Source organism: Ictidomys tridecemlineatus, chromosome 8 (assembly GCF_052094955.1).
Source record: "Ictidomys tridecemlineatus isolate mIctTri1 chromosome 8, mIctTri1.hap1, whole genome shotgun sequence".
In the NCBI taxonomy this organism is placed as follows: Eukaryota; Metazoa; Chordata; class Mammalia; order Rodentia; family Sciuridae; genus Ictidomys; species Ictidomys tridecemlineatus.
In genome coordinates, this window is record NC_135484.1 from 7,553,989 (window position 1) to 7,568,864 (window position 14,876).

The 14,876-nt window shown below is 52.7% G+C and overlaps 1 protein-coding gene across 2 annotated transcripts in view; it reads right to left on the minus strand.

Moving 5' to 3' along the window:
• Positions 1-11,304: 11,304 nt before the first annotated feature.
• The window catches only part of Mas1 (MAS1 proto-oncogene, G protein-coupled receptor), a 32,516-nt gene continuing 28,944 nt past the window's right edge, over positions 11,305-14,876 (minus strand). For both annotated transcript variants that reach the window (XM_078018797.1, XM_040283515.2), the window contains exon 2: positions 11,305-14,492. In XM_078018797.1, the coding sequence (XP_077874923.1) occupies positions 13,484-14,458 (975 nt within the window). In that variant the 5' untranslated portion in view covers positions 14,459-14,492 and the 3' untranslated portion in view covers positions 11,305-13,483. The remainder of the gene's footprint in view (positions 14,493-14,876) is intronic.

A 14,876-nucleotide genomic window follows, 5' to 3' on the forward strand; every position in this document is an offset into this window, starting at 1 on the left:
TTCCCAATGTCACTGAGTGGCGTGCAGAGGCAGCAGACAGGGGCAGCCGAACCCCCAGGACCGTGTGGGCAGTGCCAGCAATAGCGGGCTGCGGGGCTTGGCTCATGGGAGACTCAGCCTCCATGGTACACAGCCAAGAGCCTCCCTTTCTGCAGGTCTCTGAGCACTGCTCTTCTTTAGACTGTGACATGGCACAAATGCAGCACAATATAACACAGCCAAACACAATGCAGTGCACCACACCATAATGCAGTACAACACCACACAATATAACAGCGCACAAACCCAAAAAATTCAGCACAGCACAGTACAGTGCAACACAGCCAATCCAACACGACACAATAACAGCACTACCTCATTGCTATAGTCTAGATCTGAAATGTCCCTCAAAGATTCATGTGTTGAAGGCTTGGTCCTTAGCCAGGGGTCCCACTGGGAGGTTGGGGACCCTTCAAGAGGTAAGCCCTCATTGGAGGAATTCAGGTCACCTTGAAAGGGATATTGAGACTCCTTGTCCCTTCCCTGTCCCTCTTTGCCTTGCGGCAGCCAGGATGCAGCTTACTACCTCATGCACTCCCACCATGATACCCTGGGCCTCACAGGCCCACAGCAGCAGTCCAAGCAACCATGAACTGAAACCTCTGAAACTGTGAGCCAAAATAGACTTTTTCACTACTTAAGTTGATTTATCTCAGGAAATTATTATAGCAACATAAAATTAGCATGATAAAATAATGCACAACAACCTAACACAATAGCAACCTTCCCAATGAAGCACAGCTCCCCCGAGGGAGGAAGAGGAAAGGGAGACTGTCAAGGTTCACGGGCTTGGAGCTGTGCTTCCCAAACAGCCCAGGAGGAAGGGAACTTTCCACTGGTTTCTATTTCCAATCCTTTGTAGACCATTTCTTTTGCAAATTATGATTTTTAAAAATTGCTGAAAAAATGGAACAAGAAGGCAAGTTTATTTAAAATGCAAGTCCAGCATTTTAAGTATAGACCTGAAGTTGCCCTGTCTGATTCTAGAGAGGGCAGTAGAAGCTCAGGCTCACCCCTCCAACACCAGGCAGCCTGAGAGTCCTCTGCCCAGCAGTGGACCTCCCCGACTGAACTCCTGTCCCACTCCCAGGCTGTGACCTATTCGAGGACTGAGGCCTCTGTTAGGGACACTTCCTGAATCCAACAGATCCTTCCAAACCCCACGTCAGCCTCCACCTGCCTCCCCACCAGGCCCTTGGTGGGAACTCAGACCAGCTGATGAGCACTGGGAAGTCACTTGGGGTCACCAGGGTCATCTGAGAGAGGGCACAGGTTCATCGAGTCTCGCAGGCCACTTCCCCAGAGTCACCATTCTGTTCCGTCCCCCATGCTGCCGTCACTGGGCGAGGAGGGGATGCGCGAGGGCCGAGGGGTGCTCGCCTCTCTCGCCTCCGCCCACCCCCCTTTACCACAGCAGGGGAAGGGCCGGAAGTTGGTGCCCTGGTCCGTTCGGCTGCCGTAACAAATTCCTGTAGACTGGGGGACTGGGGACAACGGTTCTGGAGGCCGGCCGGAACCAAGATCAAAGCGTGGCAGAGCTCTCTCTCTCTGTCTGGGGAGGGCCACTTCCTGGTTCCCAGACGTGCCTTCTGGTTGGGTCAGCACATGGTGGAGGGGAGCAGGCTCTCTGGGGCTTCTTTTAAAGGAGCACTAATCCTGTTCATGCTGGCTCTGACCACATGACCTAAGGACCTAACCCCCAAGACCACCACACTGAGGGTTTATTGGGCAGGACTGTTCAGACCACAGCAGTTGGGCATAAGATCTCTAAGAAAGGTCAAGGCAAGCAGAGGCAGCCTGAGAGTGATGATACTGTATGGGTCACTGTGGACAGGGTGCCCAGCAGCTGTCCTCCCCCTTACTGAAGTACAGTCCCAGAGAAAATGGCAGGATGTGGAATATGGAGAGGGGCCACAGGCTGATGTCCCAACCTTGACCATGCAAAAATCACACTGACTCTTCTGCCTCACAGAAGAGCCTTCAAACCTGGAATCTGACCAGGAAACGCCCTCGATCCTGGTCTGTAGAAATAAAAGGCAAGAATTTGAGGTGCTAAGTCCTCCAAAAATACAATGAGCACTGTCATATACTCCCTAGGGTAGTGAGTGCTTGTCTCAGCCAGATGCAGAAAGGAAAATCACCTCTCATAGATTTTATCTTTTCTTGGAAGAAAGACAGGAAGCACTAGGTAGCTCAGTTCAACTTTCGCTAAGGGGCCTGAAGGCTTTTAATGATGTTTCGTTGGGCCATTAGACCATTTTATGTGTTTTAAGAAATGTTTTTAGCTTTCTAAATTTGCCTAAGAGAAAATCATTCTAAAAGGTACACTTTGATCCAAAGCACACATCAATATATCAGTGTGATAACAGTGTGACAATGACCTTTGCAACTGCACTGCTGAAATATTTATCCCGCAACTTGGGACAAGGCTTATGTTCCTTGTTTAGCACAGAGCTTGCAAGTGCTAATAAACTCAATATTAGGAATTTTCTGGTTTTGAATTTGTTAGCAACTAGATTTCATTCACACTGTACCCAGAAGCCATATGTGAGATCTTCATCCTTCTGAGAACCCAACAAAAAATTTTTATGCATGAATATTTCATTTCTGATCTCCGGAAAAAATTCTAATAATTCTCCGTCAATGCAAATAATATAGTTTGGTATGAGTGATTAAAATGGTCCCTGAACATATAACTGGAGTTACATTTATAGCTAAATTACCTTCCACAGAAAATCTCTCTCTTATTTTCTATATCACCTTGTGATTTACCAACAACCAAATTTGTCAACTTTACATCAATCTCATCCACCAGGTTTGAGACAGGATGTCTGTTGGTCCTGTAACAAAGTTAAATCCACCAGGAAACAATGAAGATTTGCCACTTCTGAGGTCAAAATTATCAAATGAATATGTTATGACCACAAGAAAGAGAGTTCCAGAAAGGGGATCCCCCAAAACACTCTGGGTCAGGGGTACAGCCACTGCCAAACCGGGCCACCACACATTTTTGTACAGCCTGCATCATGGTTTAGATACGAGGTGTCCTGCAAAGCTCATATGTGAGATAATGCAAGAAATTTTAGAGATGGAATGACTGGGTGATGAGAGGTTTAACCTAATCAGTGCATTCATCCTCCTGATAGGAAATAACTGGGTGGGTAAGTGGGGGGGGTGTGGCTGGAGGAAAGACAGGTCCACCGGGGCCTGCCTTTGGGGTGTACATTTAGTCCTTATGAAGCAGAGCGCTCTCTCTCTCTCTCCCCCCACCGCCCCCCACCATGTCCTAAGCCACTTTTCCCTGCCTCACTCTTCCACCATGATGTCCTGCTCCACCTTGAGCCTGGGGAATGGAGTCAGCTATCTATGGACTGAGGACCTCTGAAATGGTGAGCCTCAAAATAAACTTTTTCTCCTCTAAAATTGTTCTTGTCAGGTCTTTTGGTCACAGCAGTGAAAAGCTCACAAAAATAGTCTGCAAGCTAAAATTAGTTTTCCAGAGTATATTTTTGCTGTAGTGAAATATGCATAACATACACTTGACTGCCTTGATGATCTTAAATGTTCAGAACAATTGTGCTCCCTGCGTGCACACTGCTGTGTGATGGATCCTGAGAACCTTTCGTCTTCCTAGACTGAAACTTGGTACCACTGACCACTAACTCCTTCCCTCCCCACCAACCCCCACCCTTCATCTTTCGCCTCTGCTCTAAGGACCTCCCACAAGTGGAATCAGACAGCAGCTGTCCTTTGGTGCTTGTGTATTTCACTTTGCATAATGTCCCCAGGGAAGAGCTAATGTTTCTTTCTTTGGTGGTGCTGGGACTCATACCCAGAGCCTTGCATATATGCCACCACTGAGCTGCATCCCCAGCCCTTGGAAGAGCCAACTCTTGCAGGTTACAGTTTCCACATGTATCATTTTGCTTACTTGGCACATCTACTTTATGGGATAGGGGATTTTACCTGATTATAGCAGATGCTGTTGGTCAGCCCTGCAGGCACCTCTGGGGTCACCTGCAGGCAGACGCTGCACCTGCCCCCTCTCCCCCATCCCGGCTCTCTCTGCCTCAAGGTGTTGAGCACAGGAAGGTGCAGAAAAGCTGGGTGCATATTGACAAATGACCTCTTTCAATGAGGGCCAAGAGCCCGGGGGTCAGTGTCATGTCCCTTTTGTCTCTCCAGGAAGGCAGCTCTGAGGTGGGTCCTCTCTGTCCTGAGCCCCTGCCACCCCTGTCCACAGCCCTGAAGGCTTTCTCCTGCCCCCTCTGGACTCCCACTCCCTGTTGACCTCCCCGTGACTCCTCAGCAAGTTACTGGCTTCAAGTCCCCGGCCAAGGATCTGATTTGGAGGGACTCCCACTAAGTCGCCAGTCAGGCAGATAAAGTAACTAAAGCTCACAGGGACTAACGTGTTGGCTTTTGCACAGCTGCTAGCGGAGAGTCGGGCTTCTAGTCCTGTCTTCTCACTTGAAGCAAGTATTCTTCCCTCTGCTCCTCCTGGAAGGTCTCTGCGTCTGGTGTTGGCTGAAAAGTACCAGAAAAAAGTACCAGGAAGGGAGTGTGGGCCACAGGCTTCCCTGCAGGAGCACCTGGGCACCTAGAAAATCTAAAGACCTCATAAAGGTGCCAAAGACCTCACTCAGACGGCTTTGCGAAATGCTGAACCCAGGGACTGCCCTGGTTCAGCAGGATGTGCCCGATCTGTTAAGATGGCTTATCCTAGAAAAACTCGAGATGTACAGAATCAAGGCGTGAGAGCCTGGAGGAGGGGGGCATCATTGAAGCACTTCCCACCTGTGTGATCAACAGTGCAAAACAGACACACCCCAAACCCAACCGGCTTCCTTTGCTAAGGCTGTGTCTACCCGCGTCACTCAAAACTCACCAATCAGAAACTAAGGCATGTCCTACATAGGAGAAGGGCATGTTTTTAGGAGCTGCATCATGAAAGTTTGACTCTTCCGGAAAAGATTGCTTCTTTGTGCCTAACTCTTGCCTCTGAGCAATTGAATTGTTTGTCTCTTATAGGGTAACGTCTCTAATTTGGGTTTGGATGGTTTTAGTAAAAGTTTGTTTAAACAAAGCTTATTAAAATAATAGGTAAAATTTCATAGTAAATCCTAGAAAAGTGAAGTTCAATTTTTTAAAAAATTTTGACTTTATGGAAATTTATCATGATTTCCACCATGTGCTCATTATTTTCAGCCAATGAGAACTCAGTGGTTGATTTTGGCCTCCTGGGGAGGCTCTTTCTCTGGACGCTACATCTCAGAACATAGTCACTGTGTTGTAAGAAGCTCAGGCGAGCCAGACGCAGTGGGGCACATCTATAATCCCAGAAGCTGAGGCGGCTGAGGCAGGAGGATCTCAAGCTCAAAGCCAGCCTCAGCAATAGTGAGGCATTAAGCAACTCAGTGAGACCCTGTCTCTAAATAAAATACAAAATAGGGCTGGGGATGTGGCTCAGTGGCTGGGTGGCCCCCGAGTTCAATCCCTGATACCACACCTCCAACACACACATACGCGCGCGCGCGCACACACACACACACACACACACACACACACACACACACACACACAAGAAGCTCAGGCCACATTAAGGGACTTGGTAGAAACTCTGGTGAACCTCTTTGGCCACATCCACAGCCAAGGACCAGCCATGAGAGTGTGCCATCCAGGATGTCCTGCATAGTCCAGCCTTCAGGTGGCTGAAACCCCAAGCCATATCTGACCGTGACTTTCAACTGCAAGAGACACCGAATGAGAAGCCTAGCTCACAGGATCCCAGCTGTTTTGCAGGATTGCCAGTGTGACCTTTTGACCCGCTGCAAGAGTCACAACAAGAGTCACAACGCGCACCCACAGCAACACTGATGAGGCAGAGAAAGAGACTCCAGCGCCAAGCACGAGGGCAGCCTGTCCTCAGCGGAGCCTTCATTAACAAAAGCTTTCCTACCAGGAGATTGTGTTCCCCACACAACCGTGAAATGCTAAGGAGCCAAGTGTTAAAAAGAAGCCTCCAGTTGTGGGACCAAGGGACCTGCTCCCCTCCTCCTTTCTTCACTCCCACCGCCCTCCTCACCCCTGACTCAGTGCCTGAAAACCTGGGTGTCCAGTCTTTCGCTGCGCCTTCCATGAGCGTCCTAGGACTGGACAGCTTGGCGTGGGGCCCTTCCCAGGGACGGCTTACACAGGCAGCCCTTGGCTCGCGATGGCTCCCTTCTCGACTGTACCCGCTCTCCTTCAGGACAAACTGTCCTTGGAATTTTGAATTTGGATCCTTCCCCAGGCTGGTGACATGCAGACCCACCCTCTCTCAAGATGCTGGACAGTGGCAGAGAGCCACGGCTCCCAGTCAGCCACGAGACCACAAGGGCAATGACTGAGACTCCAGGCTGTGATGCTCAGAATTTGGGTGGAGTAAATGCAGTTTTGACTCAGGATAGTTTCGATTTACAATGGGATCATCAGATGTAGCCCCATTAGAAGTCAAGGAATGCTTATAATTTTAGAAGGGTTGAGTTAAAAACACAAAATCCAACCTAAAGAAATGATTTTCCTCATTATAAAATTGTAGGGATCCCATAAGGCACCTTCCAGGTGTGTTTTTTTAAAATAAACATGACAGTGGGGTATGCTTTGACATGTTATACCAACGCAGGATGCAACCCATTACAATTCTGATCCCATTCTTGGGTTTGGAGGTGAGGTGGAGTTACGCTGGTCGTCTGTTCACATGTGAGCATGGGAAAGTTATTTCCAGGTGTCCTTTAAACAACTCCATGAAGGCAACTGACCAGTCTGTCCCCATGCCGGCTGGGCACTGGGGACTGTTGGGCACAGAGAATGGGAAGAATGGCATAGGATAGCCGTGGCTCTGCAGTTGCTCACGTCAGTGCCAACAATGTTGTCTACAGAGAGACAACTGGTACATTTGAGGCAGGTGACAGGGTCAACGTGGACAAGCGGGAGAACCGTGTCGCGGGGCTGAGAACCAAAGACACAGCCAGGCCTCATCGAGATCAGGACAACTGCTGTGTAAACAGAGAAAAAGAAAAAAGGACAAACTGATAGCCTACTGCCTGGTACCCAGACTCCCACCCAAAAAGGCGCGGTGACCTGATGGAACCAAAGACAACATGAAGAGCTTGTGGACACCGAACGCCTTGCCCAGGACCGGGCAGGGGCTAGCTCCCTGTAGGTCCAGAGAAACCCTAGCCCGCAGCCACGCTCTGGTACCCTCTCCTGGGAGTCCTCCTCTCTGGGAGCTCTGCTTCCTTCCCATTACTCAATGACTCCTCTTGCTTTGCGCTTGTGGTTTAGAAGTGGGGTCCCCAGAAGCTCAGGTGTGAGACACTGCAAGGTTTGGAGGAGAAACGATCAGATCAGAGCCTTAACCTAATCAGGGATTACCTGAGTGGTCACTGGAGGCAGGTGGGGTGCGGCTGGAGGAGGTGGGAACTGGGGACACGGCTTTGGGGAATGTTTTGTATCTGGAGGTTGGAGACCCCTCTCTGCTTCCCGAGCATCCTATGAGCTGCTTCCCTCTGCCACTCTCTTGCGCCATCACGTCCTGCCTCACCTGGAGCCTGCTGTCTATGGATTGAGACCTCTGAAGCCCTGAGCCCTTAAACAAACTTTTCAGCCTCTACAATTGTTCTGCTCTGATCTTTTAGTTACAGTTTACAGGGAAAACATTTGCCCTCCCCGTTGTGTGGGTGGATTTCATTCTTCACTTTCGTGTAGCCGGGAGAAGGTAGTCCCAGCCACCCTGCTTCCCCAAAACCCTGGCCTTCCAGGCCTGGACTAAAGTTGAGGGTGCAGGATGGAGAGGGAAGAGTGCTGCCAGGAAGTCAGTGTGTGTGGGGGGGTACCCAGCCAGGAACGTGCGGGCTCCCCCCCCTCAGCGTGCGAGCTCCCCTCTGCAGAGAGATGCAGCTGGTCACGTGGCAGTGGGGACCTGTGGAAAGTTCTTCCATCTGCTTCTGATTCCCTTGTGTAAAGGGAACAAGTCATCAGCTGGGAGAGGAAGGGGAAGAGATGTGGAAGGTCTGGGAAGGAAGGTCCACGGTGGTTGACGAGGAACTCCGCTTCTAGAAGGCTCTTCTGAGTCACTGATGCTTGACCTGGGTGTCATTGAGTGAACAGAGCTTGCTGGATGTAAATTAAAAAGAAGGGGGAAAGGGGAACAGTCTATGCCAAGGACAGAGTCCTGCTTTGGTGACAGAGTGACCCGTGCTGTTTACTGAGGAAGGAACATGGCACCGTGGTGGGGGACAGACAGGTTGTATCTGAAGCACTCGCAGGGCAGCAGGGGAGATGTCCATTCGGTGGTTGGACACACACAACTGGAGCCCAGCAGAGAGTTCTGCCCAGGAAACATGGATTTGAGGGTCATTGAGTCTGTGTTCAGAAGAAGGGCAGAGGCCAGCGAGCAAATCATGGAGGACATGGCAGGTGGAGGGAGGAGCAGGACGAGAGCCATGGAAGAGAAGGGGAGATTCCAGATCAGTAGGGTAGGATTCAAAATGAGAGCTAGAAGAAAAGTAGCAAACTAGAACCCAAGAGAAGCCATGTGTTCAACAGTGTGGTCATCTGTCAAATGCTACGATAGGCTAAGGAAAATAATGGTTTGAAAGTGGACTGTCCCCTCCCAAACCATGTTGTGATCTGGTTCCATGGGGGTGGTGTTGGGAGGCCAGGCCTGGAAGAGGTGACTAAGTCATTAGGAGGGATTAGCTCTTCCTCGTGGGAGTGGGTTTATTCTCCTGCAAGTGGGCCGACCTTCATGCTCAGTCTCTTCTGCAGGTGCCTGCCTGCCCTTCCACTTTTCTGCCTTGTTTGGAAAACCCAGGAGGTTCTCACTAGATGTAGCAACCTGACCTGGGACTTCCTCACCTCCAAGAACATGACCTCAAATAAACTTCTTTCCTTCATAAATTACCCAGACTCAGGTGCTCTGTGATAGCAATGTGACGCATACTAAGACAACATTAGATATGGCAGGTGTAAAAGCCACTCATTTCCCTGCTGGGCCAAGTTCACTGTGACAGTCAGGTGGCAGTTTGGAAGCTGGGACGTGAAGTGTGAAGTGTGATAAAGTAAGGAAGGTGAGCAAGGAGGAACCTTTCCAGTAGGTCATCTAGAAGGGAAGAGAAAGATGGGATGAAAGAGGGATAGGGTGGTAGGAGCAGGGAATGGCTTTGTCTTTTGATTATTTAAGATGGGAACTGTTAGAACCTGTTCAAATGTGGAAGAGAAGCACCCCAGAGAGAGGAGCAGTGGATTCAATCCCACCGCAAGTCAGGAGCGCAGCCCACGGCAGGTGCAGGGCTGCGGCGGAGAGCTGAGTCCCTGACTCAGGAAGAAGCTTGGCTTCCAGGGGAAGGCTGGGGGGGGTGCTGAGGGAAGGACAGAGGGGGAGCCTGCTGTGGGACGGCCGGGGAGAGCCCCACTGAGGTGACACGTGGCCAGACGCTGAGGGAGGGGAAGTGAGCAGAGCCTGGGCACAGTTTTCTGGGTGGGAGGAAACGTCGATGCACAGCGCCCAGAAGCAGCAGCATCTTGGCATCTCTGAAGATTGGCAAAGAAATCAGGGGCTGCAGGAGAGAGCAAAGGGCCAGTGCGGGGGCACCCAAGACTCAGACGGGGGCCAGCACGCGGGGAAATGTGGGGACCGCCGCGAGGACTTCAGTTTGAATTATTGAAAAAAAAAAAAAAGCCTTGGTGGTAATTCAGGAGCATTCTTGCCGGGGAGGCAGGTGGGGCAGGAAGGAAAGTCTTCAGACAGCGGAACGTGAGACTGAGGTCACGGCCAATGTGGGGAGGGTCTGAGGCCACTGCCTGTGGCCTTTCTTTTCAGTAGTCTGTGACACAGGTTATGAGGAGCAGGTGACAGGGATCCGTCCCCCTGAGGGGAGGCTCCGGATGCAGAGGTTGAGGAGGAGGGAGTTGGGAGGAGCAGCCCCCCGTGAGGACCCAGGTCTGTAGGAGCCCAGCTCTGATGGGCCCTGGGACTTCCTCACCCCAGGAGGCAGCCTGGCTTGGAGCTGAGTCAACGGGCAGGGTGCAGGACATGGGGCAGGGTGCAGGACATGGGGCAGGGTGCAGGACATGGGGCAGGGTGCAGGACATGGGGCAGGGTGCAGGACATGGGGCAGGGTGCAGGGAATTGAGGAGCAGAGTGAGGGAGTGACAGGGACAGGGACAGGGACAGGGAGCGCTGAGTGGGAGGGAGAGGAATGAGGCAGAGACTCAGTGTGGAGGGACCCCAGGCAGCAGGAGTAGAAGGTGGAGTGGGCGAGGCCAGGAGGTCAGGACCAGCTGCAGAGGGCGAGACCGGAGCCTGAGCTGACCGGAGGTGGGCACCAGTGGAGGACTCTCCTGGAGATAAGGAATGACCAGCTGGGAGAGGGCCAGAGAGTGGGGCGGAAGACAGCCTGGGAGCTCTGTTCCCAAGGACATGAGGAGTGCAGTGGCAGAAGGTCAGGGACAGCCCCAACAGAGAGAGATGAGGCAGAGGTGGCCAGGACAGCACGCATATCCAGGACCAGCCACTCGGCAGAGGGCACAGAGAGCGGATTTGCCGTGCGCTTGCCACCCTCCGTCTTACCTGTCTTCAGATCCCGCCCGCCTTCAAGAACCCAGGGATCACTTCAGGGGGACATTCATTTTTTACTACGAAAGCTGCGACTTGGCTGGGGGTGGGACTCGATGGTGGACCCTGGCCCAGCAGGCTTGAGGACCGTAACCAAAATAAAAATGAAAACCTAAGACATCTGGCTCCTTGTTGCCCCTCACCCCCGCTGCTCCCGGCATCTCCACACGGTGTCTGCGTGCGGCTTGGAGCTGCAGCTGGGTGGGGGGCGCTCTCGGCCTTCTGCCTGCCTGTCTTTGCCTTGTTCACATTTTGGGGTTTTGCAAGTCACTTGGGGCATGAATGCTGCCATCCTTCTCCCTTGGTTAGGGACAGGTGTCACCTCTGAAAAATCTCCCCCACTCCCCAAAATTCTCAGAAATGGCACCTAGTAACCTACAATGTCTGAAGCTAATTGTCTAAATGCCCAAAGGGTATGAATTATCTAGGCTTCTCTCTGTATTTGCAAGTTTTCTTGAATCTTATTGTAGTTTTAGTTAAATAAGGATATTTAGGGGATGGGTTGGGGTGAAGAGCGAGAGGGATTTGTTTTACAACACAACCAGGCGCCAAATCCTACTTCTTTGTAAGACATCACCCTTAAGAAGTTCACAACAGTCTTCATGTTCACAATTGAATAAACTTCCCCACTTTATTTGCAAGAAAGCAATAGATGGAGGCTTCAGTTTGTTCACCGTATTTTCCTTGGGCAGAAATCTAGAACCCCTTGTCTTGAACAGTCTTGGGTTCCTCTTGGAGACAGAGATCCATGGTATGGTTTAAAAGTGTGTCCCAGACTCGGTGGCCATTCTGTGGCACTCTGGGGTGGTGGTGGCACCTCTAGGTGGTGGCGCTTATGAGAGGAAGTTAGGTCACGGGGGGCATGTCCCTGGCAGGCTCCTGGAGCCCCAGCCCCTTCCCCTCCCTCTTTGTTTCCAGCTGCCCTGAGATGAACAGGCCTCCTCCACCATGCACTCCGGCCATGATGCCCTGGGCCACCCCAGTCCAAAGGACGGGGGCCAAGCACTGTGGACTGAAACCTCTAACCCACGAACCAAGGTGCGTCTTTCCCCCTGTAAGTCCATTGCCTCAGGTACTTTTCACAACAAAAAAAAATCCGAGGAGCACAGCCCCCTGGGCCCGGGATGAGGTCGACCCCCGTCTCTAGCCCAGAGCCCAGCACTCAGCACCGGGGAGATGCCGGGAAAGAGAGGGAAACCGCTCTGATCCCCAGATCCTGTTCTTTCCCAGGGAAGAGGCTCTGTTTTCTACCAAAAACAAGATGGTTCTAAATGTCGCTGCTCCAGGCCCCATCTGGGCTCCTGACAGCAAGCTGCCTGCTTTCTGAGTCACGTGTCGTCACCCACCGAAAAGCCTCCCGCACCCAGCTTGGCTGGCAGCGAGGTCCCAGCTCGGTGGGAGAGACTCACACATCTCCCCCAGCAAAGCTGTCCCCGCGCGTCAGGGTGACGGTTGTTTCTGAGGACAGGGACGGAGAGGAACAGGCAGCAGGAGAGAGCCATCATCTCCTCACTGGTTCTCTGGCCCTTTGAAGGACAAAGATCTAACACAAATATTAGTGGGCTTCTGGTGGACTTGAACATTTTGTCACATGAAGATTCACACGAGGCATGGCCATTTCCAAGGGGAGATATAGCCGTGCCCGCAGTCCTAGCCAAGGCCAGTTTCCCACTAACACGCGGGGCCAGCTGCCTGGGGACAGCAACTCTGGGCAGGCAGGAGGCAGAGCCTGCCCTGGGCCCGAGCTGAGTAGAGATGCTGGAGGAGCCGTGCAAAGGTCTGTCTTGAGGAAGAACCTCCAGATCCCTCCGGGTGAGGCTGCCTCCCCAACAGCCCTGCGGCTGGGCCTCCTTCCAGGAAGGACGGACGAAATGCCTCGAGAAGAGAGGCATCGAGCTGCAGAGACCTGCCGAGGCTGAGGTGAGGACTTGTGGCTACCATCACCCCCCTGGAGTGGGGGTCTTCAGAACACAGCCGGCCTCGTGAGCTTGCCTCTGAGGAAGTCGACGTGCCAGCCCCGAGTCACGGCAGCCAGGGATTCGCCCCGGGAAAGGAGGCCGCAGGGAACTCCCCCCGGGCGGGCAAGTGCCTGTCTTCACAGCTGACACCAAGCTCCTAAGGTGCCACGCCATGAGAAGCTGTCACACTGTGAGCCAAAGGGCCTTCGCCCAACTACACCCAACATTTTAAAAGATGTGACAATATCTGGGCAAGGTAGAGCTGTGCGCGTGCCCTTTACCAGGCAGAAGTGAGCGCTTTGTCTCCCACTTGAAGGCGTGAGGAGGGTGTTTATTGAACATCTGACCTCGTGCCAGGTCTGGACATAACCTCCACCTCACCCTCACAGCGACCTGGGAGTCCAGACAGCCTCTGTGATTATCTCCTAAGTGAGGGAGGGAGGGAGGGAGGCGCAGGCAGGTCAGAGCACCCGCCTGGTGCCATGGGTGCAGGCGGCAGAGTCAGGCCAAGCCCTGGTTCTTCCCTGCACGCTGCACACTTTGTGGTGGTCCCTCTCCTGGTCACAGCTGTGGAGTAGCTTTTGTGAATTACAATAAAACGCCACCAGAAGAGCCAGCAAGAGCACAGAGGGGACTGTTAAGTACAGAAGTGACAGAGGCCTGACGGGGACTTTTCCAGCGGAGACAGGACAAGAGCCGACTCTCACGGCTGTCGGCGTCTTATGCGTAGGAAAAGGGCGTCCTTCTGGGACCAGGAGTTTAAACACGCTGAAGTCAGTCACCTGTGCTCCACCACCTCTGTCCACACTCCCGTCCTCCGCAGGCCTCAGACGACCGTCTCGATGGAGATGGTGTGGCCATTGCCCTCCTGGCGCCGAGGCTGCATTTCGTCTTTGAAAGCCCTGGTCAGAACCACTTTTAAGGACTCCTTGAACCGCTTCTTCTTGCTGCTGCCCACAAAGAAGTAAATGAAAGGGTTGGCGCTACTGTTGATGGTGGAGAAGAGCAGAGAGAGGTTGTGCAGGTTCCCGAACGTGGACCAGTACTCATAGTACAGCAGGTAGAGGACTCTCATGGGCACGGCGAAGATGAGGAATATGATGATGGTGACCATGATGACCACGTACAGCTTCGAGGAGTGGGACGTCCACGCGTTCTTTCGGATCTTCACCACCAAGATGGTGCTGGACACCAGCATGAGGGGAATGAAGACCAAGAAGCTCAGAACGGCTATGAAGACGATGACCGCCCTGCAGTCACTTCGGGAGTGACCCTCTTCGCTGTCGATGCACATGACATATTCCATGGTGGTCACCAAGCAAGAAAGCGCCCACAGGAGGGCACAGACCAGTGCCGACTGGTGCTTGGGACGGTGGCATCGGTACCAGATGGGGTAGAGGACCGACAGGCACCTCTCCACACTGATGGCCGTCAGCAGATAGAGGCCCGTGTTGTAGCCAAACAGGAAAGTCACCGATAACGTGACGATCGTGTAGTAGTGGCCAGAAGAGAGCTCATAGTCTAAAGCGTAGTCGATGGACAGGATGAAAATACAGAAGAGCAGGGAGATGTCCGCAATGGACAGGTGGGTGATGTAGACCGTGAAGGGGCTTCTCCTCATCCGGAAGCAGAGGAATGAGAGGAGAATTCCATTTCCCACCAGCCCCAGCGGGGAGATGCCCATGATGACCCAGTGCACCACGGGGATGTGCGGACGCGGACTCCCCACGGAGGCGTTCCCGCTGCCCGAGGCGTTCAGGGACGCTTCCGCGACCGTGGGGGTCACGTTGGACCCATCCATGAGGAGACCTCGGCGGGACGCTTCAGGTGACGGTCTGTGAACAAGCCAGATAAACAAACAGTGAAAAGTGGTGCATTGAAATAAAAGGGAGATTTCTGCTGTGAATCCTGACCTCCAGGTTACTTTTAAAAAGCTCAATGGACTGTGTGGCTCTCTAATGCCGATAAGATGAGATGTTCGTCAAGAGAAGGAACTGATGTGGTGATGTTTCCGATCCCCGGTCGCCCCTCATCCTGGGTTACCATCTGCCTGTGGCTCAGGGCCAAGTTCCAGTTGGTGAGCTGGGTGCTTGCCGCCCAGTGGTGTGGTCCGGAAGCCCAGGGGACCCTGTCCCGACTGCACCTCCCCCCTCACGCGTCCCTCTGCCCTGCAGGTGGGATTCAGGAGATTCCTTCCAGTGGGGCAGGTTCTCCTTCAT